Source organism: Oncorhynchus mykiss, chromosome 4 (assembly GCF_013265735.2).
Source record: "Oncorhynchus mykiss isolate Arlee chromosome 4, USDA_OmykA_1.1, whole genome shotgun sequence".
Classification (NCBI taxonomy): Eukaryota; Metazoa; Chordata; class Actinopteri; order Salmoniformes; family Salmonidae; genus Oncorhynchus; species Oncorhynchus mykiss.
In genome coordinates this window covers 11,976,083-12,003,003 of record NC_048568.1, presented here as the reverse complement: position 1 = coordinate 12,003,003, position 26,921 = coordinate 11,976,083, and the positions used below count along the sequence as shown (strand labels likewise).

The window sequence follows — 26,921 nt, the reverse complement described above, 5'->3', positions numbered from 1 at the left end:
CTCAGGTCTTTTGCAGACTCCATCAGGTTTTCTTCCAGAATGGTCCTGTATTTGGCTCCATCCATCTTCCCATCAATTTTAACCATCTTCCCTGTCCCTGCTGAAGAAAAGCAGGCCCAAACCATGATGCTGCCACCACCATGTTTGACAGTGGGGATGGTGTGTTCAGCTGTGTTGCTTTTACGCCAAACATAACGTTTTGCATTGTTGCCAAAAAGTTCAATTTTGGTTTCATCTGACCAGAGCACCTTCTTCCACATGTTTGGTGTGTCTCCCAGGTGGCTTGTGGCAAACTTTAAACGACACTTTTTATGGATATCTTTAAGAAATGGCTTTCTTCTTGCCACTCTTCCATAAAGGCCAGATTTGTGCAATATACGACTGATTGTTGTCCTATGGACAGAGTCTCCCACCTCAGCTGTAGATCTCTGCAGTTCATCCAGAGTGATCATGGGCCTCTTGGCTGCATCTCTGATCAGTATTCTCCTTGTATGAGCTGAAAGTTTAGAGGGACGGCCAGGTCTTGGTAGATTTGCAGTGGTCTGATACTCCTTCCATTTCAATAGTATCGCTTGCACAGTGCTCCTTGGGATGTTTAAAGCTTGGGAAATCTTTTTGTATCCAAATCCGGCTTTAAACTTCTTCACAACAGTATCTCGGACCTGCCTGTTCCTTGTTCTTCATGATGCTCTCTGCGCTTTTAACGGACCTCTGAGATTATCACAGTGCAGGTGCATTTATACGGAGACTTGATTACACACAGGTGGATTGTATTTATCATCATTAGTCATTTAGGTCAACGTTGGATCATTCAGAGATCCTCACTGAACTTCTGGAGAGAGTTTGCTGCACTGAAAGTAAAGGGGCTGAATAATTTTGCACGCCCAATTTTTCAGTTTTTGATTTGTTAAAAAAGTTTGAAATATCCAATAAATGTTGTTCCACTTCATGATTGTGTCCCACTTGTTGTTGATTCTTCACAAAAAAATACAGTTTTATATCTTTATGTTTGAAGCCTGAAATGTGGCAAAAGGTCGCAAAGTTCAAGGGGGCCGAATACTTTCGCAAGGCACTGTGTAATATATATATATATATATATATATATATATATATATATATATATATATATATATATATATATATATACATACACACATATATATACATTAGGAACACCTTTCTAATATTGCGTTCGTCAGGGCATGGACCCTCCAAGGTGTTGAACGCATTCCATAGGGATGCTGGCCCATGTTAGCCCCATTGCTTCCCACAGTCGTGTCAAGTTGGCTGGATATCCTTTGGGTGGTGGACCATTCTTGATACACAAGGGAAACTGTTGAGAGTTAAAAACCCAGGAGCGTTGTAGTTCTTGACAAAAAACTGGTGCGCCTGGCACCTACTACCATAGCTCATTCAAAGGCACTTAAATCCTTTGCCCATTCACCCTCTGAATGGCACCCATCCACAATCCAGGTCTTGTCCTTCTGTAACCGGTCTCGTCCCCTTCATCAACATTGATGTTGGATTTAACAAGTGACATCATCAGTAAGGGGTCATAGACTGCAAGCTTTCATAATCATGATCTTAATGTATTGTATACACACTCGGTGTGTGAAAACACTAGCTAGCAAACTTCTGTACATTTGACCTTATTTTAGCACCCCAAAAATGTAATACTTCCTGGTCAACTATAATATGAATATCATTGTAAAGCGCAATCTCACCTTTCCAACAAAATAAATGAGACCTTAATGCTGCACGTCTACGGAGGACTAAAAAAGGCAATGGAGCTCTGCCAGGTCTTGTTAAAAAGGGCGGAGGGGAAAGCGAAGGCTACTGAGTGATGGTAAAAAGGGGGGAGATATGTTGTGCGGGAAAACGTTCTCACAAGTAAACCGCGGCCATCGCGACTTTTTAGAGTCATGACGGCTCGCAGCGATGACGCAAACATTTGACTATTGATTGAATTAACTATTGATGAACTCACGAGTAATTAACTCACCATTGATCATTTCTTGTTTTTTATTCTGCGAGAGAAGCGCTACTCCTGGTGGAAAGAGGTTGTACGGCACACAACGAGTTGCAGAATGCGTGCCGAAACATCACGATGTAGAGTACCGCGTCAGAGAGGTCCGTTTTCTCATAGTTTCTCCAGTACTATTGGTCCATTACCATTGTCAATCAACACTTGAATAGAAATGTAGTTTACACCCCGGATTTTAATGCCACAGTTTCTACAGTCCCATTAGTTTTCATTGCAGCGTTATTTGAATGCTGTGGTTATGCAGACTGTATATTGAACAGTGTTAGGAACTCAGTCGGGGTCTCAACTTACTGTTGAGAGTTTGAATAGTCGAATACACTAGGTGCAATTTCAAAATTTGGTTATGCATCAGTAGTTTCTCGTGTTAGGCTAATTGAGTGACTATCAATTACTGACATGTCAACTAACATTTTTTATATAAAAAGATATGATTTTGTTAGTCTTACTCATATGTTAATACCTGCAAACATTTCTCTACGCCCCATGGCAAAATGGGCACGCAAACCCGCCAGCAACTGCGGCCCCTCAAGATAAGTTCCGATTTTTTGTGGCCCCCGCCCCATCAAATATTTGCAATTTTCTAAATATTACCAGGTATCAAGGTATTGCCACGGTCCGTGCCATGGGGAAACTTGCACTCCTGTAGATCTGAAATAATTGGATGGTGGAACTTGCATCCAAAAAAGCAAAGCAAAGCAATTCAGGCATTCTTGAAAGTCAGTACAAGATTTTACCAAGCAGTACACCTTTAAAATAAATTGCAGAGTGGAGGTCCCTCCTTGTCAATCCTAAGTTATTCAAAAAACTGGTTCCATCAAAATTTGTCACAATAAATTTAGAAGAAAATCCACCTGTCGAACAGATAAGTTGATCTTTAGAGCATTTATCCTATAGCTGCAGTTAACATGTCACAATGTTTTTTTAGGGGGGTGGGGACATTGCTTTTGTCACCTTAACCTGGTGCAATAGAAACCTGCCTACTGATGGCCACCACCACAATTACGCAAATTCTAATTCTATGTGCAAAATGTTACAGCGATGATGTCTGTTTTTCGCAAGGGTGTGTGTATATTTGCAGGACATATGATCGCCTACCTTTTGCCCCTGTTTCAGCGGCTCGATGGTCAAGCTGTTGGCTCCGATGTCCACTATGGTCCCCAGCTGGAACCCATCTGCTGGATGGGGCGCCCACACCGGCTTCCCATCCTCCATTGGACCGCTTGAAGAGCACTGCAACACAAAAGGAAAGAAACAGGGGACCGTTAGAGGCCTGTTCACATTCCTAAAGCCATGAAACAGTTATTCAATTTAAAATATAAATATATATTTTTTTAAACACTAGAACGAGGAGTGGGAGGCCCCGGTGCACAACTAAGCAAAAGGACAAGAACACTGTGTCTAGTTTGAGAAACAGACACCTCACAAGTCCTCAACAGGCAGCTTCATTAAAATAGTACCTGCAAAACACCAGTCAAAGTCAGCAGTGAAGAGGTGACTCCGGGATGCTGGCATTCTAGGCAGAGTTCCTCTGTCCAGTGTCTGTTCTTTTGCCCACCTTAATCTTTTATTGTATATGGCTTTTTCATTGCAACTCTGCCTAGAAGGCCAACATCCCGGAGTCACCTCTTCACTGTTGACGTTGACTGGTGTTTTGTGGGTACTATTTAATGAAGCTGCCACATAACCAGCATGGCTAAGTGTGCCTTGAATTCGAAATAAAATCAGTGTGTCACCAGCAAAGCCCCTCCACGCTTCACAGTAGGAATCTACTGTGATCTCCGCATCTCACAAAACACAGCGGTTCGAACCAAAAAAGGTCACATTTGGAATCAGACCAAAAGGACAGAGTTCCACCGGTCTAATGTCTATTGCTCGTGTTTCTTGGCACAAGAAAGTCTCATCTTCTTCTTCTTAATGGTGTCCTTTGGTAGTGGTTTCTTTGCATTAATTCAACCATGAAGGCCTGATTCACAGTCTCCTCTGAACAGTTGATGTTGATGTGTCTGTTACTTGAACTCTGAAGCATTTATTTGGGCTGGTAACTAATGAACTTATCTTCTGCAGCAGAGGTAACTCTGGGTCTTCCTTTCCTGTGGCGGTCCTCATGCGAGCCAGTTTCATCATAGCGCTTGGTTTTTGCGACTGCACGTTTTCCCATACTGACTGACCTTCATGTCTTAAAGTAATGATGACTGTCATTTCTCTTTGCTTATTTGAGCTGGTCTTGCCATAATATGGACTTGGTATTTTACAAATCGGGTTATATTTGGAATACCACTCCTACCTTGTCACAACACAACAGATTGGCTTAAAAGGATGAAAGAAGTTCCACAAAGTAACTTAAAAAGGATATGGCAGACATACGCCCCCTTTGGAGAGATTGGGTACCCCTAGTAAACTGAAAAAAAAATCTGTCAAAAATTGCTAATACATGCAAATAAAAGTTATTGGATAGAAAACACTCTAAAGATTCTAAAACCGTTGGAATTATGTCTGTAAGTATAGCAGAACTCACAGGGCAGGCATTCTTCCAAACTAGTTTTTGTGGCCATGAAAGTTGGAGCAACTTTGACGTCATGGCCCCCACCCTTCCCAACCAGTTATGATTCTGGGGACACTCTCTCTTCCGCTAGATGTCCTCTTTCAGTAGAGCTTTGAATCGTTCAAATCCCGCAAGAATTGACCCTATGGGAGTGAAATTAGTGCGTGCCACGAGAGAATAGGCTGTGCGTATGGGCGCGAATTGGTCCCAGCCATTCCTTTGTTCCAGCACTCAAGAGAAGGGCAGACGATGGCCGATTGAATTGAAGTTTGTTTTGCGTGTCTAAAACATCATAAAGCTTGCTTCTGCACTTAGTTTGACCTGTTTAGTCGACATATAATATGTAATTTTGAAGTTTTGATGCGCAACTTTTCCGGACCAGAGGACGTTTTGGGTGCATTTCAGCTGATGTTATTAGCAGTAGCTAATACAAAGACGCAAGACTTGAAACCAAACGATGTATTGGGTAAGTATGAAGCCTTCCAGAACATTCTGAACGAAGACCATCGAAGGTAAGGGAATATTTATGCTTAAATCTGTGTTTCTGTTGACTCCAACATTACGTAGAAATGTAGCTTGGAACTGAGCGCTGTCTCAGCATATGGAATAGTGTGCGATTTCTGTAACGTTAAAAATAAATCTAACAAAGCGGTTGCATAAAGAAGCAGTGTATCTTTCTAACTATATGTAGAACATGTATATTTAGTCAAAGTTTATGATGTCTATTTACGTTATCTTGCCGCGCTACATAGATTTCCTGCGGGCATTTTTGAGTAATTTCTGAACGTGAACTCACTGTAAATGGACATTTATGGATATAAATGGCATATTATTGAAAAAAAATATATGTACTGTGTAACATGTCATATTACTGTCATCTGATGAAGATTTTCAAAAGGTTAGTGAGCGATTTATTTTTTAATCCTGCGTTTGTTGATTGCATGTTTTGGCTATTCAAATGAGCTGTGTCTGGTGGTGGTTTTACATATATATGTGCTATGTTTTCGCCGTAAAACATTTTAGAAATCTGACTTGCTGGCTAGATGAACAAGGTGTTTCTTTCATTTGAGCTATTGGACTTGTTAATGTGTGGAGGTTAAATATTTTTAAGAATATTTTTGCGTTCCATGCGCCACCGTTTCAGCTGAACGTGGGAGGGTTGATCCCCAATTGGGAACCAATATCTTAGACAGGTTAAGGCACGCCTGTTAATTGAAATGCATTCCAGGTGACTACCTCATGAAGCTGGTTGGGAGAATGCCAAGCGTGTGCAAAGCAGTCATCAATACAAAGGGTGGCTACTTTGAAGAAATTATTATATATATTTTGATTTGTTTAACTCCTTTTAACTCCTACTACATGATTCCATATGTGCCATTTCATAGTTTTGATGTCTTCACTATTGTACAATGAAGACAACATTAACTATAAAGAAAAACCCTGGAGTGAGTAGGTGTGGGGACCTTCCTTCAGTCATTACCTCTATCAATTCAGCCCTGTGCCAAGAGCTGAGTCTGCTTTCCACATAACCCTAAAAGGGACTCACTACTCCAGAAATGTCCCTTTATCCAATCAGGCATAACAAAACATCAGCCTTTGCTAGTAACTTATTGGCTGGGCTGTAAAATTCACCTGCCCTTGTAAGTTTTACACATCACATCCTCATGCTGATGAGTACTCTTGAGAGAGATAGGCTAACTCCATCGGAAATACTAGGTCTAAAGACTATTTTCTTTTGTCTGTCCATAATATTTTGCTACACTTGGCCAATAACTCTTTGGCATCTGGCTAACGTCACTCTGACCAGTCTATTGAGGAGAAGGAAGTTCTCCCAATGCGAAGACACGTGACAGAGCTGATGATGCAGGATCATTTGAAGTCAAAGCTTAATTCCTGAAACCACATCAGGAGGTTGTGGGTACATGGAGTACTGCTACAGACCAAAAGGTTGCACGTTCGAGTGACAGAACTGTAGCATTAAAGCTAACCCTTTTCCTAACCTTAAGCAATCTTTAAGCTAAATTAACCCAGTTAGACATTACCTCAACACATACTACCACGTACTACACATGCCCATCCAGTACTCTAATATAGTCACATGAACCAAATGCGTTACTAGAACTGCCTGGAGGGTCGTTCCACCTCAAAAAGTACAAGAAAGAAGATTGACCCCAACCATCTCAGATTGTTCCAAAGTCGTTCCCGTTATTAGAAACGGTTAAGATTCTTGCAGCATTCTATTGAAATCATTTGATCTAAAAATGGTAACTGTTTGCACCCAAATTGGCACTTAATTTAGAGGATTCACATAATATTAAACTAAATATAGTACCTAACATCCGATTTGGACCAAACTTTTTTCTAACAATGACTTCGACATGAGGAATCCCAAGAAAGTCAAAAGTCACCCATGTAGTATGCAGCTGCGTTTCTGATTTTTGCTTCTTCATCCTGTGTAAAATGTATTCTCAGTGAATTTGGAGAAGAAGTTTATTTTTTCCCCTATTCAGAGAACTTAGTTAGATTTATGTCCCCTCCAGCACTAATACTACCAGGTTCTGAACACCTAGACGCTGTTCCTGCTATTAAGTGAAAAATAGTTTGAAGATCCGGGCTCTTCACTGGCCATGGCAGAACACTGACATTCCTGTCTTGCAGGAGATCAGTCACACTGCTCATTCTGTGCGTGGTAGCATTGTCATGCTGGAGGGTCATGTCAGGATGAGCCTGCAGGAAGGGTACCACATGAGGGAGGAGGATGTCTTCCCTGTAACACACCGCGTTGAGATTGCCTGCAATGACAACAAGCTCAGTCCGATGATGCTGTGACACACCGCCCCAAACCATGACGGACCCTCCACCTTGATCCCGCTCCAGAGTACAGGCCTCGGTGTAACGCTCATTCCTTCCAACGATAAACGCAAATCTGTCCATCACCCATGGTGAGACAAAATCGCGACTCGTCAGTGAAGAGCACTTTTTGCCAGTCCTGTCTGTTCCAGCGACATTGGGTTTGTGCCCATAGGCGACGTTGTTACCTGCGATGTCTGGTGAGGACCTACATTACAACAGGCCTACAAGCCCTCAGTCCAGCCTCTCTCAGCCTATTGGGGACAGTCTGAGCACTGATGGATAGATTGTCCATTCCTGGTGTAACTCGAGCAGTTATTGTTGCCATCCTGTACCTGTCCCGCAGGTGTGATGTTCAGATGTACCGATCCTGTGCAGGTGTTGTTAAACGTGATCTGCCACTGCGAGGACGATTGGCTGTCGGTGCTTTTCCCCAGAGTCAGTGGAAAGGCCTCTTTAGTGTCCTACGTTTTCATAACTGTGATCTTAATTGCCTACCATCTGTAAGCTGTTAGTGTCTTAACAACCGTTCCACAGGTGCATGTTCATTAATTGTTTATGGTTCATTGAACAAGCATGGGAAACAGTGTTTAAACCCTTTACAACAAAGACCTGTGAAGTTATTTGGATTTTTACAAATTATCTTTGAAAGACCTGGTCCTGAAAAAGGGACGTTTCTTTTTTTTGCTAAGTTTATATGAGCATTTACACACTTCATGTCCAAATCATCCTAATGCATAAAAAATGGATTGTGGAACAACGATGTTACTTTAGACGACTTGGATATGAAGCGCGAAAACTCTAATATTAGGTACCATTTTCTTGCAATGAATTTGACACAAATGCTAAAAAAAGTTAGCATTTGAAACAGTGTCCAACAAAACCACTGCATAGACTGCTGTCAAATGAATCCTATAAATAAAAATGCTAATTTTGGTGCAATGAATTAGCTTAATTTCTCAGAAATCAGATTATAAACTCAACAGAATAAGGTTTCTGTAATACTTTTCTTATCCGTTTCCAACTACAGAAACAATTTCAGACAAATTTGAGATGGTGGGCGTCATGGATTGCTGAAATGACATGGAAAGAAGCTGGAGCCATGCAGAGCAGAGCGAGGCAAGACTGAACCTGATACCCACCCACAGAAGCCTACACACTGCAACATCTGACAGTTTAGCTTCAGCAGAATTATTGAAGGTTCAATGAGCACCTAAAAATGCATGTAGGCCCATGTGTTCACAAGCAGAATTGTGGTCACATTTTAGCTCGTAGTCTAAAACTAAAGGTCCCATGGCAAAGGGCTCTCCTTCTGTGCGTGTCAGAGTTCCACCACAGGGCTGACTGGCATACATCACGCATGCTCACTATCACATCCATTGGCATGTGAAATAAAAACCAGAAATGAGATTCCTGAACGCACTTTAGGTATGCCAGCCAATCTTCACAGCTCACGCCATTGATCAAAAAAAGGCACTCTGGCACATTTGAAATAGGTTGAGCAATGTGCATTTGAAGAAAACATGTTACCAATCCCTGGGCAGAGGAAAGGGCATGCCGAGACTTATTTGCCTGGCCTTGTGACAAGGGCTGCACCTTATTCCCTGTGTAGGACTAGTGCCCAGCCTGGCCTAGATGGCTGTGGTAAAAAAAAGTAGTGCACTATATAGGGAACAGGGTGCCATTTGAGACAGACAAAGTCCTGCTGTGATGTATTGCTGCATCATGGCAACTCCAGCACGGCGCCTGGGCAAACGCCTGGCAACTAAAGAAGACATTTTTCACAGGAATTTCTTTTTTTGGGGTGGGGGGGGCATGACACGCTGGCTCGACACACCTACTAGGACAATGCTTGTGTAACAAGGAGGTATTTGCTTATCAGCCCACGTCTCTTACAATTTACATAATAAGCAAAGAAATTTGAGGAAGACATCAAGGCCAGTAACTGGTTTCGGACATGAACAACTTGAGCAATGCACGGCTCTTTTTCAGTAACATTCAAAATGTAGGCCTAACTCAAAGAAGCTCAGCATACAACATAGCAAATGACATGGGAACTTAAGGGTTGACTTGTTGTTCAGCTCAACGAAACCACAAAATCTTGCTTTACTGTCATAATGAGCCCAGCTGGAGTCAGGTACATTAGCAGCAACAAGGCGACATACACACTACCGTCACGCAGAGTTCGCACAGCCTTATGCCATCATGATGAACCAGTTGCATCAGTGATTGTGTTGTGTGTACACGTGAAATGTCAGCTGCCCCCAAAGTATCTTGTGAGCGCACAACCACAAAATGTAAAATTCTCAAAAGTTTTAGGGAGGAATCTGCACCGTTCTGCCAGAGCTTGGTGTTTATTATCAGATGTATTAGGTAACAAAATTTGACTTATTGGATATAACATGTTAATGTTAGGGCAGCAGTAACCAAATTAGGGGTCGCCTGATATGAAAATGAGGTTGCAGGAAAATTTCCCAAATCCAGAGAAACTAATATATACATACACAAAAACTAATAGTCTTTGAATCTCAAATCATTGTAAAATGTGGTTACCCTTAACGAAAATTATTCAAATCTAAAAGAATCAAATTAAACCAACCAATGGGAAAAGGCCACTTGACCGTTGCCCTTGGAATCATTCCTACAGTTCATGGCTAGGCTCGCTACGAAACACTATGACAGAGACTTACATATTACCGCCTAAAATGTATATGGTGAAAATAAATGTGTGGGGAGGCAGAGGCACAGAAACTCACATCAATACCTTTTGTCAGATATCAATTCTTCAAGTGTTGCCATTGCTGGCAATCAACTGAACAAGTCAAGAACTCCATAGCTTACGCTCTCCAAATGGATGTTAACTGTGAGGGAGGCTAAGACTCCCAAGCATTGACCTCTGTTTGCTATACATCTCGGGGGAATACTATTCACAAGGAAATATTGTTCGGTCTCACAATTCACAAGCATGAAACGGCACAGGGGATGTTCAGTGTGCTGCGTGGCTATATTGACGAAAAACAGATCCCATGGGGTTGAACAGTGGGCTTCCGCAACAGATGGGCTCCATCTAAGGCGCGACGGTATCTGCACTCTAGTTATGAATGGGGTCTCCCTCTGTCATATGGACGCACTGTATGATACAACGAGAGCAACTGTCGGCAAGAGCTTATCACAGAACTGAGATTTACTACAGCAGGTAACTTCAATTGTAAACCACATCCACTGCTTGTTAGTTGTTTTTTTTGTTGCTATGTGGAGATGTGGGATCAGAACATGACGATGTTCTATTTCACGCTGACCAGGCTACACACCAAGGCTTGGTGGTTATCAAGAGGGAGGGTTGGAAAGATTTTTCACATTAAGAGGGGAACTGTTGTGATTCACAATGGATGTAAAAAAATAAAACCATTTTTTTTTTAAACACTTGGTTGACTTTGTGTAATGAAAAGAATGTCTCCTTGCCTATGTAACAGACATATTTGGGAAACTGAATGAACTGAACACAAGCATGCAGGGGAAATACAAAAACATTCGACAGATGAGTGATCGAGTCAGTGGAAAGAATGTCTTTCAAAAGCGAATCATGCTTTTGAAAGAAAACAGCAGAACAGCATCAGTAAGTGACACACACGAGTGGTGACTGCTCACCGCCAACGTTTGGCAGAGCACTTCGGGACCTACTTCCCAATCCGTTTGACTGTGATCCTGGCTCAGTTGTCATGCCGGTAAGTGAAATAAAACTGTTCGAGCTGTCATGTGACAGAATGTTGCAGACAACGCATTCACGGGACCCTGCAGAGGGGTTTTGATACCTGATTCAAAGGGAATACCCTGCCACCTTCCTCTGAGCATCAAAACTCACGGTACCCTTCGCCAGCTCATATCTGTGTGAAGCTGGGTTTAGTGTGCTCGTCTGCAGAGATGAGGTGCGTACTGTTGACCACGCCCCAACTTTGCAAAGCTCAGACATTCATTAAGCACACTCATCTCATTAGTTGCGTAGAGATAGACATGTCAGACTAATTTGCATTTGACAGTCATAGCCAGACATAAAAAAAGTGATTGTGAGTTGAGAAGACAAAAATCAGAAATACTGTTACATGCTGACCACTTGCGTGCTCCATGTTGATTTGGCCCACCCACAGACGATCAGGACACGCAGGATGAAGTTAGTTTCTAGTCATCACTCCTTCTCTAGTCTTCTTTGGCCTTCATATGGAGGTTGGCAACCAACTTTAAGGTGCATTACCACCACCAACTGGAGTGGGGACCTCAGTTCATCTTTCAATCACCCACATGGGCATATGCTCCTAAAAACCAATGAGGAGATGGGAGAGGCAGGACTTGCAGCGTGTTGAGCGTCTCAAATAGAACCAAGCACGCAAAACGGTCGGTGTGGTCAGCATGTTAGAATGTTTTTCCATTGACTGCTATAGCCTCAAAAAAAAAAAAAAAAGTAAACATTGGCTGTTAATCACAAATGTCTTCATATGGTTGGGGTCATGAGAATCTTCATGATTGACGATTCAGGACATGAAAATTGTGTGTGTCTTGGTAAAATGTATTTTGTTACATAGAATGTCATCACCAAAGCACGTTTTCACCCACTCTGCACGCTACTCTCGCTCTTCTGAGGATGCCACAATCTGTCAAAACAGAGGGACGCAAATATGGGAGAAGAGCTTAGGGAGGATGCCACGAGGGGTGGGAGTGTGTGTGTGTGTATTTGTTTTGGGAGACATAGCCAAGCCTACTCACTCTAACCAAAATGGTATTTAAGAAAAGGGACAGTTCTGTGAAGACAGTTAACCAATGGTATTCAGTTGAACGTTTAGGCCAATGGCAGCTGCTGGTTGAGGTTTCTTGTGTGTTTCTGAAGAGGAGCTGGAGATCAAGGCAGACTGTAGCCTTTCCATTCTAAAGAAAGACACTGCTACCTTAGCAGAGGAAATAGTTGAGAGGCAGTGTTTGAATGGGCTGTGAGTTATGCATGTCGGGCCTACTCTTCACTCGGCCACAGCGGGAACAAAACAGAGGATTGTTGGAGTATTGTCTGTACTGTCTGCTGCACACAGAGCTTTACTGTCATGGTAAAGCAAAGTCACGTGGTGGAGAGACAAAAGAGAGGCTGCATCCCAAATGTCACCCTGCTCATTACTTTTGACCAGAGACTAGGGGCCCTGGTCAAAAGCAGTGCACTATACAGAGAATAGGGTACCATTTGGGACACAGACAGCTTCTGAACACAAAACCCTGTGATGGGTTTAGAAACAATGGGCCTGGAGGCTGTGTTGAACGTGCCAAGAAGAGCTGAGCCTTCAAAGCCTTGTGAATCTGCCTGCAAAGTCTCTTTCAATTTCTATGACACTCAGCCTTTCTTTCTATGGCTATGCTTAGCTCTATAAATATAGCACATTACTGGTATGAACTATCGTTTCCTGTTTAATGTGTTTAACATGATTGGATATCAGATATATCAATTATTGCAGCCTGCAAAATGTAAGCTAAATGGTGGTATGAGCTCAGAGTGGGAGAGGCCTACTCCAGCAGATTAGTGGACTTTAATAACATATGCCATGCTTAATAACTATGTTAGAACTTGATTCACGGAGTAAGAGTCAGGTGGAGGTGGTTTGTCGAGACATGACCTATGTCCCAGAGTGAGAGAGACTATAAAACTATTGCTTCCCTGCTGAAGGGTGCGTCGGTTTGCCCTAGAACACAGTCTGTACATACCTGACAAAAACAGGTTTTGGAACTATAGGGCCTAATGATTTAAGTTAACACCTTACGGATACATCTTGTTATAACTATGTGGGGAATTCAATTTCTCACTGTCATGCTCACACAAAATAAATGTTTTGTCAGAAAGGGTTCCACCCAAAGAAATAGAATGAGTAGAACAGGTTCCAACCCTCTAACCTTGGCAATTGGTCTGGTAAACTCATTCTAAGGTTCCTGACTGCAGGTCAGAAATAGGGCTTATCCATGCCCTGTTAACTGGAGCTGACATGGGCTCAGCAGGAGAAGTTCCCTGATCCTGGTTCCAGCCAGTCTGGTCTAGGAAGGTAATGGCTACTAGGGGGTCAAGCTCACCAGACATGAGTCTAGGGTTTAAAACAAGGGTTTTAAACTCAGGAGGTAGCCAACAGTACCTGAACTCAGCCTGTATTACTGCTCATGTTCTCAATTTGACAACATTTCTCCAGTTTGTGTGCCCAGTGAGCGATTGACCCAGTATAGGCAACTGTACAAAAGCTGAAGCACTACTCTCCTAAAGCCAAGCATTGCCCAAACTAGGAGTGTAAAAGGATAAGAAGATTACCAGCTTTTTGCTATTGAAGTGGACAGGAATCTCCTCCCCTCCTGAGTCCCCCCCTCCCTCATTCCTAGAGACTCCATTTTGTGAACTCCCTCCCAGTCCAGTGAATTTGGTTTTGATGAGGTCAGCAGATGCAGTGAATCCAAAGCTAAACTTCAACCTACAACCCCTGTTACACAGCTTAAAGATTGACAAGAATCATCTTCAAGTCTAACCCCATTAAAAAAAGTTTCTCAGAGGGACTCTACAACTTAAAAGTTAAACATTGGACAAATTCTACAGGTCTAGTGGATCGAATCAATTCCTTCCTATTGGGCCTAATTCCTATTTCATACAGTTGTTTAGAGGTGTTGGGCATACAGTGCATTCAGAAAGAATTCAGACCCCTCGACTTTACACAGTTACATTACAGCCTTATTCTAAAATGGATTAAAATAGTTCTACACACAATACCTCATTATGACAAAGTGAAAACAGGTTTTTAGAAGTGTTCATTTTTCAAATGAAATTACATTAGTATTCAGAGCCTTTACTCAGTACTTTGTTGAAGCACCTTTGGCAGCAATTACAGCCTCGAGTCTACTTGGGTATGAAGTTACAAGTTTGGCACAGCTGTATTTGAGAGCTTCTCCCATTCTGCTCTACAGATCCTCTCAAGCTCTGTCAGGTTGGATGGGGAGCGTCGCTACACAGCTATTTTCAAGTCTCTCCAGAGATGTTCGATCGGGTTCAAGTCCGGGCTCTGGATGGGCTACTCAAGGACATTGAGACTTGTCACTTCTGGGTTGTCTTGGCTGTGTGTTTAGGGTCGTTGTCCTGCTGGAAGATAAACCTTCGCCCTAGTCAGGTCCTGAGCGCTCTGTAGCAGGTTACCAAGGAACTCTGTACTTTGCTCCATTCAGCTTTCCCTCGATCCGGACTAGTCTCCCAGTTCATGCTGCTGAAAAACAATCCCACAGCATGATGCTTCCACCACTATGCTTCACTGTAGGAAAGGTGACAGGTTTCCTCCAGACACGACACTTCAGGCTAAAGAGTTCAATCTTGGTTTCATCAGACCAGAGAATCTTGTTTCTCATAGTATGAGTCCTTTAGGTGCTTTTTGGCAAACTCCAAGCGGGCTGTCATGCGCCTTTTACTGAGGAGTGGTTTCCATCTAGGCACTCTACCATAAAGGCCTGATTGGTGGAGTGATGCAGAAATGGTTGTCCTTCTGGTTCTCCCATCTCCACAGAGGAACTCTGGAGCGCTGTCAGAATGACCATCCTCCCTGACCAAGGCCCTTCTCCTCTGATTGCTCAGTTTGGCTGGGCAGCCAACTCGAGGAAGAGTCTTGTTGGTTCTTAACTTCTTCCATTTAAGAATGATGGAGGTCACTGTGTTCTTGGGGACCTTCAATGCTGCAGAAATGTTTTGGCACCCTTCCCCAGATCTGTGCCTCGACACAATCTTGTCTGTCTCGGAGCTCTACGGACAATTCCTTCAACCTCATGGCTTGGTTTTTGCTCTGACATGCACTGTCAACTAAGGGACCTTATATAGACAGGTGTGTGCCTTTCTAAATCATGTCCAATCAATTGAATTTACCGCCGTTGGACTCCAATCAAGTTGTAGAAACATCTAAATAATGATTAATGGAAACAGGATGCACCAGCGCTCAATTGAGTCTCATAGCAAATGGTCTGAATACTTATGTAAATAATGTATTTGTTTATTTTTATAAAATTTGAAAAACATTTCTAAAAACCTGTTTTCGCTTTGTCATTATGGGGTAAATTTGTGTAGACTGATGAGGGAAAAACTTGTATTTAATCCATTTTAAAATAAGGCTGTAACATGACATGTGGAAGGGAAGGGGTCCGAATACTCTCCGAAAGCACTTTAAATAACAATTGTCCAAATTCAATCCAACTTTAATCCACAAAAAGATTAACAAATGTTTTGCCCCTAATGAACTGAGCAGCATTTCTGCCTAAGCATAGACGAGAGGATTTGATCCTGATTGCACTGCACTAGATCTAGGCTACATCCACTGGTATTATTAAAAAGTCAAACTGACTAAAAAAGGGCCAAGGTGGCTTACAGATCACACATTATTACCTGAAATTAAAGTATCAATAAAACATTTTAAAATGAGCTTAACATGTTCAGTGTCAATTCACTTCTAATGTGCCCAGCCTTATTGGCACCACAGCTTCCAAGAGCTTTTAAACTCCTCTGGCAAGAAGCCCATCACTGTTCAAGTTCATATTAAAAAAAGTACACTCTTATTTTATTTCCAGTCATGCTTCGAGTCGTGCGCCATAATCTTTGATTCCATCGTCACATACAACGATTCGTGCCAATCTTCCATTGACATACTGTATGCATAGGCTAATTTTGGTGCGAGTCACTCAAATAAGGATTCCGCTCACTGAAAACGAGACAGAACTGGGGCCCTGTCTGTGCAGTCGGTCTTTTGTCAACTAACCCCTAAGATAACTTCCTCTACCGCCAGTCCCTCGAGACATACACAGACAAAATCTCTTCCCCACAATCTTGTCTTTTCAGGCGTACAGTAATCTCTTTGCTGTGTGAACACCACTGATTATTCTACGTGCACATCCCAAACGGCACCCTATTCCCTTTAAAGCGCACTACTTTTGACCAGGGCCCATAGGTCTCTGGCCATACGTAGTGCACTCGGGAATAGGGTGCCATTTGGGACTTAGGGACTCTACAGACGCCCACAATGAATAGAGTGGAAGCCTCAGTGGCGCCACGGTCGGAAGACACTCCAATAGCAACAGAGGCACACCGCCAACCAAAGAACCAGGAGAGGAGTCCCCACTTCCCCCAGAGGCAAATCAATCTTATCCAGCTGAAGAGAACATGGAAAACACATGGAGATACTGACTGGAGCCAAATGGGACTGGAAGGAAAACCGTGGTGGCCTCTCACACACACACACACACGGCCCAGGAAACCCAGACCGACAAACCCACAATAGGGTCTGGAGGCCCCAAGCTGCTTATCCCACTGTTTCTTAAAAAGCACTAGTTGAGTATCAGCAGAGGTACAGGATGGATAGCAACACAGTGGAGAGCTAAGTTTAGTAAAAAGCTATACATGGTTAAAGGCGAGAGAGACACGTGAATAATGGATGCTGTGGCGAAATGCTGATTTATTTATTTTTAAAAACAGTGAACGCTGAATGCTCATCCCATGGGCGAGGCAAAACCTTTTCCACTACTCTATCTATAGAACCGGAATATTTCTGTGTAGAAAAATAGCCCCCCAAAAAATAAAATAAAAACATCCTCAATTAAAAGCACTGGCCTATTATTCCCTTTTATGTCACAGGGTTGGGATAAGGGAGCTGATGGAATAATATGGGTTCAGTTCACCTTGAATAAGCTTTACCCATACATAGCCTACAAGACATGCCACCAGTGGTCTCTCCACCGTCCCAAAGTCCAGAACAGAGGCTAGGAAATGCACAGTACTATATACAGCCATGACGACATGGAACTCATCCAGGCTGGGTAACTCAAGCTAGCAGTAAAACCTGAAATAAAAAAATAAATGAAACACCTGATGGAACCAGACGGACTGTGGAGACACACAGCTGTAAATATTTTAGCAATATAATACATTTGTAATATTGGCGCAACTTAAACATGTATAACAATGTCTTGTATGATGTATTGTTTTATTATGTATTGTTTAATTCCTGTTTGGACCCCAGGAAGAGCAGCTGCTGCCGTGGTAGCTAATGGGGGATCCTAATATGGGTTGTCACGATACCAGCGATACTTCGACACCGGATTTTCCATGGCATAAAAGGAAAACATAAAGCAGACTAAACTCTTTGGTCCATTAAAGTACTGTATGTAAAATATTGTGTACTATAGTCTGGAAAAGAAACATGTGACTCAGGGTTACAACATAAGGCCGCTTGTTCCAACAGAACTTTTTTGTTCAAGAAATTCAGTCCGCTTTATGTTTGTTACCTTGCCACGATACCTCAGAGCATCGCGACAACCCTAATAAATACTGTACAAAAATATAAAAACATGTAAAGTGTTGGTCCCATGTTCCATTAGCTGAAATAAAAGATAATCGAAATGTTCCATACGTACAAACAAATTCAAATTGTGTGCACTAATTTCTTTACATTCCTGTTAGTGAGCATTTCTCCTTAGCCAAGAATTCATCCACCTGACAGTTGTGGCATATCAAGAGGTGGATTACACAGGTGCAACTAAAACATGCAGTTGTCACACCTCAATGCCACAGGCGTGTCGAGCGGATGTCAGTGTGCCAATTGCACGCTCCTGCAGGAATGTCCACCAGAGCTGTTGCCAGAGAATTGAATGTTCATATCTCTACCATATGCCACCTCCAGAGTCATTTTAGAGAATTTGTCAGTACGTCCAAACGGCCTTACAACTGCAGACCACGTGTAACTCATGCCAGCCCAGGATCCCCCACATCCAGCTTATTCACCTTCGGGATTGTCAGAGACAAGCCACCCAGACAGCTGATGAAACTGTGGGTTTGCACATCCTAAGAATTTCTGCACAAACTGTCAGAAAACATCTCATCTGCATGCGTGTCATCTTTACCAGGATCTTGACCCGACTGCAGTTCGGCGTCGTAACCGACTGGGAAAATGCTCACCTTTGACTGCCACACTGGAGAAGTGTACTCTTCATGGATGAATACCGGTTTCAACAGTACGAGGAAAATGGCAGACAACATGTATGACGTCATGTTGACGAGCAGTTTGCCGCACCATTTCTGAAAGCTGAAAACATTCCAGTTCTTCCAGACATGTCACCATCCATTGAGCATGTTTGGGATGCTCTGGTTGGACAACATTCCACAGGCCACAAACAGCCTGTTCAACTTCATGCAAAGGAGATTTACCTCATGCAGCGCAGCACGGTGGTCACACCGGATACTAACTGCTTTTCTGCTCCACGCCTCTATTATTATTATTATTATTATTTGTTTTTAAAGGAATCTTTGACCAAGATGCAGATCTGTATTCCGAGTTGTGAGATTCATAGATTAGGGCTTAATTAATTGACTTCATGAGGAAATCAGTCAATTGAACTGTTAACTTAGTAAAATATTTGAAAAACGTTGCCTCTATTTTTGTTCAGAATAAATACCTAATGAGCCTTCAGGGATGGCAATGGAAGGGATCAATAATGCAGTCATATATTACAAATGGAAACTCCTCATGCTTGAGTCAACAGCAACTTTTTAGTCTAAAGTCATAGCTTAGAGCACTAGCTGGCTGCAGACAGTGAAAAGAGATGGAAATAAATGGATTTAATAGGCCTCTGTCTAGCCTGTGTGTTGTGGCTGTGTGTTACTAGGTTTATTCAGCCTTGGGCACTGGTATAAAAACTATCGAGCTGATACTCAAATCCCCAAATATATCCGAGATTACACACTTCCTAACAGCAACAACACTAAAACATACGGGTACTGGGCAATTTCCATGGTAACAGAACCACAAGGAGACAGATTTTTACCACCTTACACAAAACATCCACAGAAAATTGCCAAAGAACAGTGCATAGGGACGTGAACATCTCCCTCAGTTTCTTTTTTTTTTTTTGACACCAAGTTCCCCAAAAACACAAAAAATGTCTACACTGAATTAAGATTTTAAGATGTCAGCAGAAAGAATGGGGTGTCAGATATGACACCTTGAGTTTGAAAAAAAATATGTTTTGGTACAGTAAATGAAGCGGATTTACACCTGATAAGTGAATGACATCGTGAGTCCCTGATGTGTACTATACAGAAATGCATACTTATGTGATCATTGTGATGCATCCTGAATAAGTACAAAAAAAAAAAAAAGTTAGAAACAGGCCATATCCTCCTTTTGCATGTTTGGGTATTATTTGACACATTGGCTATTATTCTAATTCTAAAACGAAACAAAAAAGTTGATATTAGTTGGCAAGGGTCTTAACGTCAACATTATTGGGTTGAGGCATTTCTAATATAAAACAGCTACCAGAAAGTCTTAAAAGTGAAGACCCCTACTCCATCTGTTAAACCAGAAATCAAAATGGCTTTCCTCATTCAAAATCTTTAGATTGGGAAAAAAAAGTATATATATATATATATATATGCCTTCATTTCTCAAATATAGACCCTTTGCTTTCATTTGACACAATCATATGCGCCCTTATGAACTTCACGTTGGTGCTCATGGGTCCTTTTACATGGAAATGGCCTACATTAACTGTAGCGTGCACTGCAGTCTAAACCATGTAGGCTATTGTCCTTACAGCAATAGTACAGACTATCTGGTACAGAGACACACAGAGGCTAACGCCATTTCTGAGGGCAGCCTTGGCTTGAGGTTCCAAAGGTCAAAAACGTGTGATCTCTGGCATCCGGGACAAGGTATAATGCAATGTATGTTACACTCCCTGCCTTAGTTATGTCTGGGTTCATTTGCATGCATGTTGCCAGCTGAATCACATAAGGCATTAAGTTTGGCAATAAGGCCAAGTTCACAGCTGAGCTATGGAGGGATAAAAACACATGAACGGAAGAGTCGAGCCCACACCCAAAACACAACAGTCTGAGGTGGTAAGTGTCATGCCAAATGTGCCATGGTCAGTACAGAGGCTCAGCCATTTGGTTTAGGAAGTGAAGAAAGAAATCACATAGATATGTGACAGATGGGGGGGGGGAATATGTCTCAATTAGAAAGATGAATACAATTCCACACTTATTCACAATGCGAATATAGTCATATTGCCTATGACCTCTAGGGGGCAATGAAGTTCTACCTACCGCAGTCCGTCTTAAATCTCAAACTGAACAATTCGCCCATAAGCCCTTTATTGAGTGGGCACTTGCTGTTTTGTTCGATAGTGATTACTAGTCCGCAAGTGTTTGGGCCAAAATGATTATGGAGACGATGCACACTCCATGTCCCAACTGCCACTTATCAATATTTCAAAAATTCTAAATAGATTCGCTAGCATTGCTTCCCGCAACCCGTTGTGCATGCCTCACTCGCTATGAAACACACTGGGGGAGAGACAAACTTGCCCTGAGAAAGTTGTGAAGTATAAATCAGTCACCAGTGATTTCATCAGCTGATTTAGTTTGCTGTAGCCTGTCCGCTGCTAGGTAGATTCCCTGACAAACACAGAGATGGAATTTTAGCTAGCTAGCCAAGGATGTTGGGCACTGCACTGATAAACAGCGTGTAACTTGTCACTTATTTACAACTGTTTGACAGCTTGCTGATGAAGTTGTCGACATGTTTCCAAAGCAACAATCGATACGTTGTAACATTGGGCCCACTAAAAAGCACAGGCAGCAGTATTGACTCAGGGCAGAGCAGGCTGTTTCGCTACTTTTGCTTGCCTTTCTCTGCCATTTTTCCAACGATTACGTGCGGAGTGCTTTATATCCATGGCAAATCATTTGAAAGACGTCTCCTAACGTTACAGCATTGATGTGTTAAGTATTCGCCTGTTAGTGGAAGTGTGTGATAACTGCGCTGGGATTTTTATTTTGTGGAAGAAAAAGTTTTGGTTAGGGATTTTATTATTTATTAACATCCCAATTGGATTTAAAGAAATGTTTACACCCCTAAACATCTACAAACCAGAACAGTTTGTTTTATGTGCTAATAGCACAATGAAAGAAAAACTAAATACTTTCCTTTTACAGCTCCAACCTCCATTGCCCCTCAATCTAAGCATATTGTCCTGTACAACAGTGCGCGCACGTACAACAGACACAGCACCTGGAGAAGAGGCTCAATAGCCTACACCGCAAACTGTGTAAGGTGACACTCCTCATCACACTAAACTGAGACTTCAGTCTGATCACTGGGACATGACTAATTCAGCTCACATTACACTAATTACAAAGGTGGTGGGGTCTGGAACCTTACATAGGAGCATCACACCATCCAGAAACACGATCCATTTGTGCAGTCCCGTCCCCATTCTGTCATCACTGGCACCCACCGCACTACTGTGGTGGTTAGCCTTAAAATCTGCTTCGGTTATGGGTGGAGTCAATGTCTGCGTCCCAAATAGCAACCTATCCCCTACATAGAGCACTCCTTTTGACCAGGACCCCAGTCAAATGTAGGGCACTATCAAGGATGCAGCCAACGCCTGATGAAAGGGTCACAGTAACCCTGGCTAGGCCAATGTGTGGGATGTTGTTTTAGGAAAACATCTCCAAGTTTCACAATCAACACACAGACGACAGTAATCAAATAAGTAACCAGTGAGATTGCATTTTACAGCCTCAAAAACCTTGTGTTTTATAGTGTACGCGCAGCGCCAGTAAATCCAAAGGCCTTCAAACAGGTTATGGCACCATAGCATATCTCAAGGCCAAAATGTAAAAGTAGACTACAAAAAAGTAGACTAAAATCAATCTCAATTCAAATGAAACGGCTGTTAAGCATCTAGACAGGCTGGCTTTAGGACCACGCGGAGCATTGCCTCGGGAGAAGTTGCCAGCCTGCCACACCTTTCTTTCTTTTTTTTAAATTAAAAAAGCAGAGATGGGGCCAGATGGCTGACCAGCAAATTAAACTGTTTAGGCAGTGCGCCGATTCACTGGAAAGTTTCCCAGCTGAACTGACACCACTGCCTTCTTATGAGTCAGGTTAACTTTAGTGAACTTCTGAAAAATTGAGAACGGTCCTCCCCTTCCTCCTCTGGAGGAGCCTCCACTGGGTCTCGCCATTATGGTCTTCAGAATGTAAACAAAACAGGTTAGTTCAGGAGCTGGGTATTGAAGTGAGCATTTCATGAAAAGCACTTTGAAGTTTTAATTCCCTCAACATTTACTAGCAGGATGTCACAGGTACTACACCTCTGTGGCAAAAAGCAGCAGTATCACTGTGACATGACTCATACCAATTCACTCTCGTAAAACCAGGTAGGGAAATGACCAAAGATCATAGTCCCTCGAAAAACGATGACAAATAATGTTCTGTGGAAAACGTCCCTCCACAAACAGCGGGACCAATGGGAAATTGTCAAATTGAAACCTCTAGTTCTTTCCATCATCAGTGGTCTGTCTGGTCTAATTGTCAGACCCGAGAACAGCGTTGATTACATTGCACACACTGAACTCTTACGTAATCATTAACAGAAAGGGTAGAATTTTCAGGACAGTAGGCTACACATGTGAAAAGAGCATAGGCATTAGTTATTGCAATCATAACGTGAGCCCGCACACCTGTGTGTCCACATATGACATCTGTTTCTATTTTCAACACTGTGTACTGTAAGATATATGCGGGCCTAAGCCCATACTTCATTAACACTGTGGACAATGAATACACAAACCGGTACACCACGGCCAGGGGACAAGTAAGGGTTCCATTAATCCTCATGGAGTCGCGTTGGGGATGCGCGATTGACAGGATTCTATTGGAATATAACTATTCCTTGGAACGGTTATAAAACAACCGTCTGGCATGCTCTACAGCTGGGAAACGACTGAACTGAAGAGTGGTGTAACGAACCAGTGATTCCCACACTGTTCTGTCCTGGAGTTTTTGTCAAATGTCGAATTTTCCAGATATAGCTTCATATCATTCGAAACCTGTAGTTTTTTTCTAAAAGGGAGCATTGCTTTCAGCGACAATGGCAACACAATTCCACATTCCAAGATGCAGCGTTTACGGTTTTCGAAAGGAATGATACATTTGATGTCAATCGCTTTCTGTGTTGACAGCCTCCATTGGCATCAATGTAGCCTGCTAACGTTAGCCAGCTACGGAAAACTACCACCATTTCCAAAGCTTTCAACAATTACATTGGATTCAGTTTGTGGAGGAAAAAGACAGTCGCGGACGTTACCTACCTCGTATGCGTTTCAACCTGTGCAGTCGGACACTAATTGTCTATAAAACATGTAAAGTTTCCACGATAGACTGCCGGGTGCAGATCCGAGCTCTCCCAGAGCTCCCCTTCCTGCAGCAGCACCCTCCGACTCCCTCAGAAGTCCTGGTATGTATTCATTACGATAACCATTTACCGTTTAAGAACCAACCGGAAGCAAAGAGAGCAGAACGAGAGTTTCTATTGGACCAATTCAAGTAGGTTCCGCCCGTTTCGTTTCGTTCGCTTCCGTTTAAGAAACGTTTTGCAACAGAATAGGTGGAATGAATACACCCCAGGGAATTGCTCGTGACGTCATGAGCATCACACGCAGTAGCATCCATTGACCATTGGGAGCGCTTAACACTGACTGTCAGTTGAACACATTTAACATTCTTCACCGAGTATACCAAACATTAGTATCACCTTCCAAATATTGAGTTGCACCCCGACCTTTTGACCTCAGACCAGCCTCAATTTGTCAGTGCATGGACTCTACAAAGTGTTGAAAGCGTTCCACAGTGATGCTGGCCCATGCTAACTCCAATGCTTCCCACAGTTGTGTCAAGTTGGCTGGATGTCCTTTGGGTGGTGGTGAACCATTCTTGATAGACACGGGGGGAGGGGGGGGGGGACATCATCTTTGCAGTTCTTGACACCAGAACTGCCAGTGTGCCTGGCACCTACTACCATACCCCATTCAAAGGCACTTACATCGTAGGTCTAGCCCAATCACCCTCTGAATGGCACACATACACAATCCATGTCTAAAGGCTTAAAAATCTCCTCCCCTTCATCTATACTAATTGAAACGGATTTAAGTGACTCCAATAAGGGATCACAACTTTTACCTGGTCAGTCTATGTCATCAAAAGAGCAGGTGTTCTTAATGTTTTCTATATCCAGAGTATGTATCCCTTATCTTTTTTAAACTGTCTATGCATCTACTGTTATGTGGCTCAATAGCCATAATTGTTTCCAAGCAATTATGCTGGGTTTCTAAGAAAAGGGAAGACAGACAGCATTGCAGACCAAGTTTCCACACAACACCACGACTTGGGCATCATACATTTTTGAGTGACCTAGTAACATTAAACTGGTGAAGTTTTCCCCCCTAAAGAAGTCATCCAATACCAGATTGAAAGCTGATAGCTACATATCATTAGAGATCACCTGAGAGGAGGCCAGGGCTACATCTGCTTCATGTTTCTCTACACACAGACAATGGGACAAAATGGTGCCTCAAGTGTACTCATATCACCTCACCGGTGGGTCCCAATAATGTCTCATGTCTCCTGAATTGTTTACTACTGCCCATAATTCTAAAAGCATTGGATTGGTGGAGGCATTGGCTAGTGGTAGGTTCCACCATGTTTCTTATTGCACTAATTTACTTTAAAAGGTACAGGGAAGTGAACAAGGGCACACAATGGGAGGAAGGAGAGCCTACCAGATGAGCTAAATTACTTCTTTCCCCCCTTCGAGGCAAGTAACACTGAAACATGCATGAGAACACCAGCTGTTCCGGATGACTGTGTGATCACGCACTCCGCAGCCGATGTGAGCGAGACCTTTAAACGGGTCAACATTCACAATGCCGCAGGGCCAGACAGATTTCTAGGACGTGTACTCCGAGCATGCGCTGACCAACTGGCAAGTGTCTTCACTGACATTTTCAACCTCTCCCTGTCTGTCTGAAATGCCAACATGTTTCCATGGGCAACCTGCCCAAATGACTACTGACCTGTAGCACTCACATCTGTAGCCATGAAGTGCTTTGAAAGGCTGGTCATGGCTCACATAAACACCATTATCCCAGAAACGCTAGAGCCACTCCAATTTGCATACCGCCCCAACGGATTCACAGATTATGCAATCTCTATTGCACTCCACACTGCCCTTTCACACCTGGACAAAAGGAACACTTATGTGAGAATGCTATTCATTGACTTCAGCACAGCGTTCAACACCATAGTGCCCTCAAAGCTCATCACAAAGCTAAGGACCCTGGGACAAAACACCTCCCCCTGCAACTGGATCCTGGACTTCCTGATGGACCGCCCCTAGGTGGTGAGGGTAGGTAACAACACATTGGCCTTGCTAATCCTTAACACGGGGGCCCCTCAGGGGTGAGTGCTCAGTCCCTTCCTGTACTCCCTGTTCACTCATGACTGCACGGCCAGGCACGACTCCAACACCATCAATAGGTTTGCCGATGACACAACAGTGGTAGATCACCAACAACAATGAGACAGCATATAGGGAGGTCAGAAATCTGGCCGTGTGGTGCCAGGACAACAACCTCTCCCTCAACATGATCAAGGATAAGGAGATGATTGTGGACTACAGGAAAAGGAGGACCGAGCACACCCCCATTCGCATCGACAGGGCTATAGTGGATCAGGTTGAGCGCTTCAAGTTCCTTGGTGTACACATCACCAACAAACTAACATGGTCCAAGCACACCAAGACAGTCGTGAAGAGGGCAAAACAAAACCTTTTCTCCTCAGGAGACTGAAAATATTTGGTATGGGTCCTCAGATCTTCAAAAGGTTCTACAGCTGCACCATCGAGAGCATCCTGACTGGTTGCATCACTGCCTGGTATGGCAACTGCTCGGCCTCCGACCGCAAGGCACTAAAGTGTAGTGCGTACGGCCCAGTACATCACTGGGGCCAAGCTTCCTGCCATCCAGGACCTCTATACAAGGCCGTGTCAGAGGAAGACCCAAAAAAATGGTCAAAGACTCCAGCCACCCTAATCATAGACTGTTCTCTCTGCTCCCGCACCACAAGCGGTACCAGAGCGCCAAGTCTAGGTCCAAGAGGCTTCTAAACAGCTTCTATCCCCAAGCCATAAGAATCCTGAACATCTAATCAAATGGCTACCCAGACTACTTGCATTGCCCCACCCCCCTTTACACTGCTGCTATTCTGTTATTATCTATGCATAGTCATTTTAATAACTCAACCTACCTCAATTACCTCGACTAACCCATACCCCCTGAATATAGCCTCGCTATTGTTATTTTATTGCTGCTCTTGAATTATTTGTTACTTTCTTTCTTTTTTTTTGTGGTATTTTTCTTAAAACTGCATTGTTGGTTCAGGGGTTGTAAGTAAGCATTTCACTGTAAGGTCTACCTACACCTGTTGTATTCGGCACGTGACAAATAAAACTTGATTTGATATATTTGGGACATAAGATATAGAGGGGAAAGCACACATATTACGCTCCACACCTGGTGAGGTGAGCTAGTTCATTGGCCACCTTGCA

At 42.9% G+C, this 26,921-nt stretch overlaps 1 protein-coding gene across 8 annotated transcripts in view; it reads right to left on the bottom strand.

Annotated features, from left to right (window-relative positions):
* The window catches only part of myo6a (myosin VIa), a 95,899-nt gene extending 72,116 nt beyond the window's left edge, over positions 1 to 23,783 (bottom strand). For 6 of the 8 annotated variants that reach the window (XM_036975640.1, XM_036975642.1, XM_036975644.1 and 3 more), the window contains exons 1-2: positions 23,629 to 23,783; positions 3,140 to 3,274 (exon numbers count right to left, since the gene is read on the bottom strand). In XM_036975640.1, the coding sequence (XP_036831535.1) occupies positions 3,140 to 3,256 (117 nt within the window). In that variant the 5' untranslated portion in view covers positions 3,257 to 3,274; positions 23,629 to 23,783. The remainder of the gene's footprint in view (positions 1 to 3,139; positions 3,275 to 23,628) is intronic. The other 2 variants (XM_036975641.1, XM_036975647.1) reach the window with 1 other exon arrangement.
* Positions 23,784 to 26,921: the final 3,138 nt, after the last annotated feature.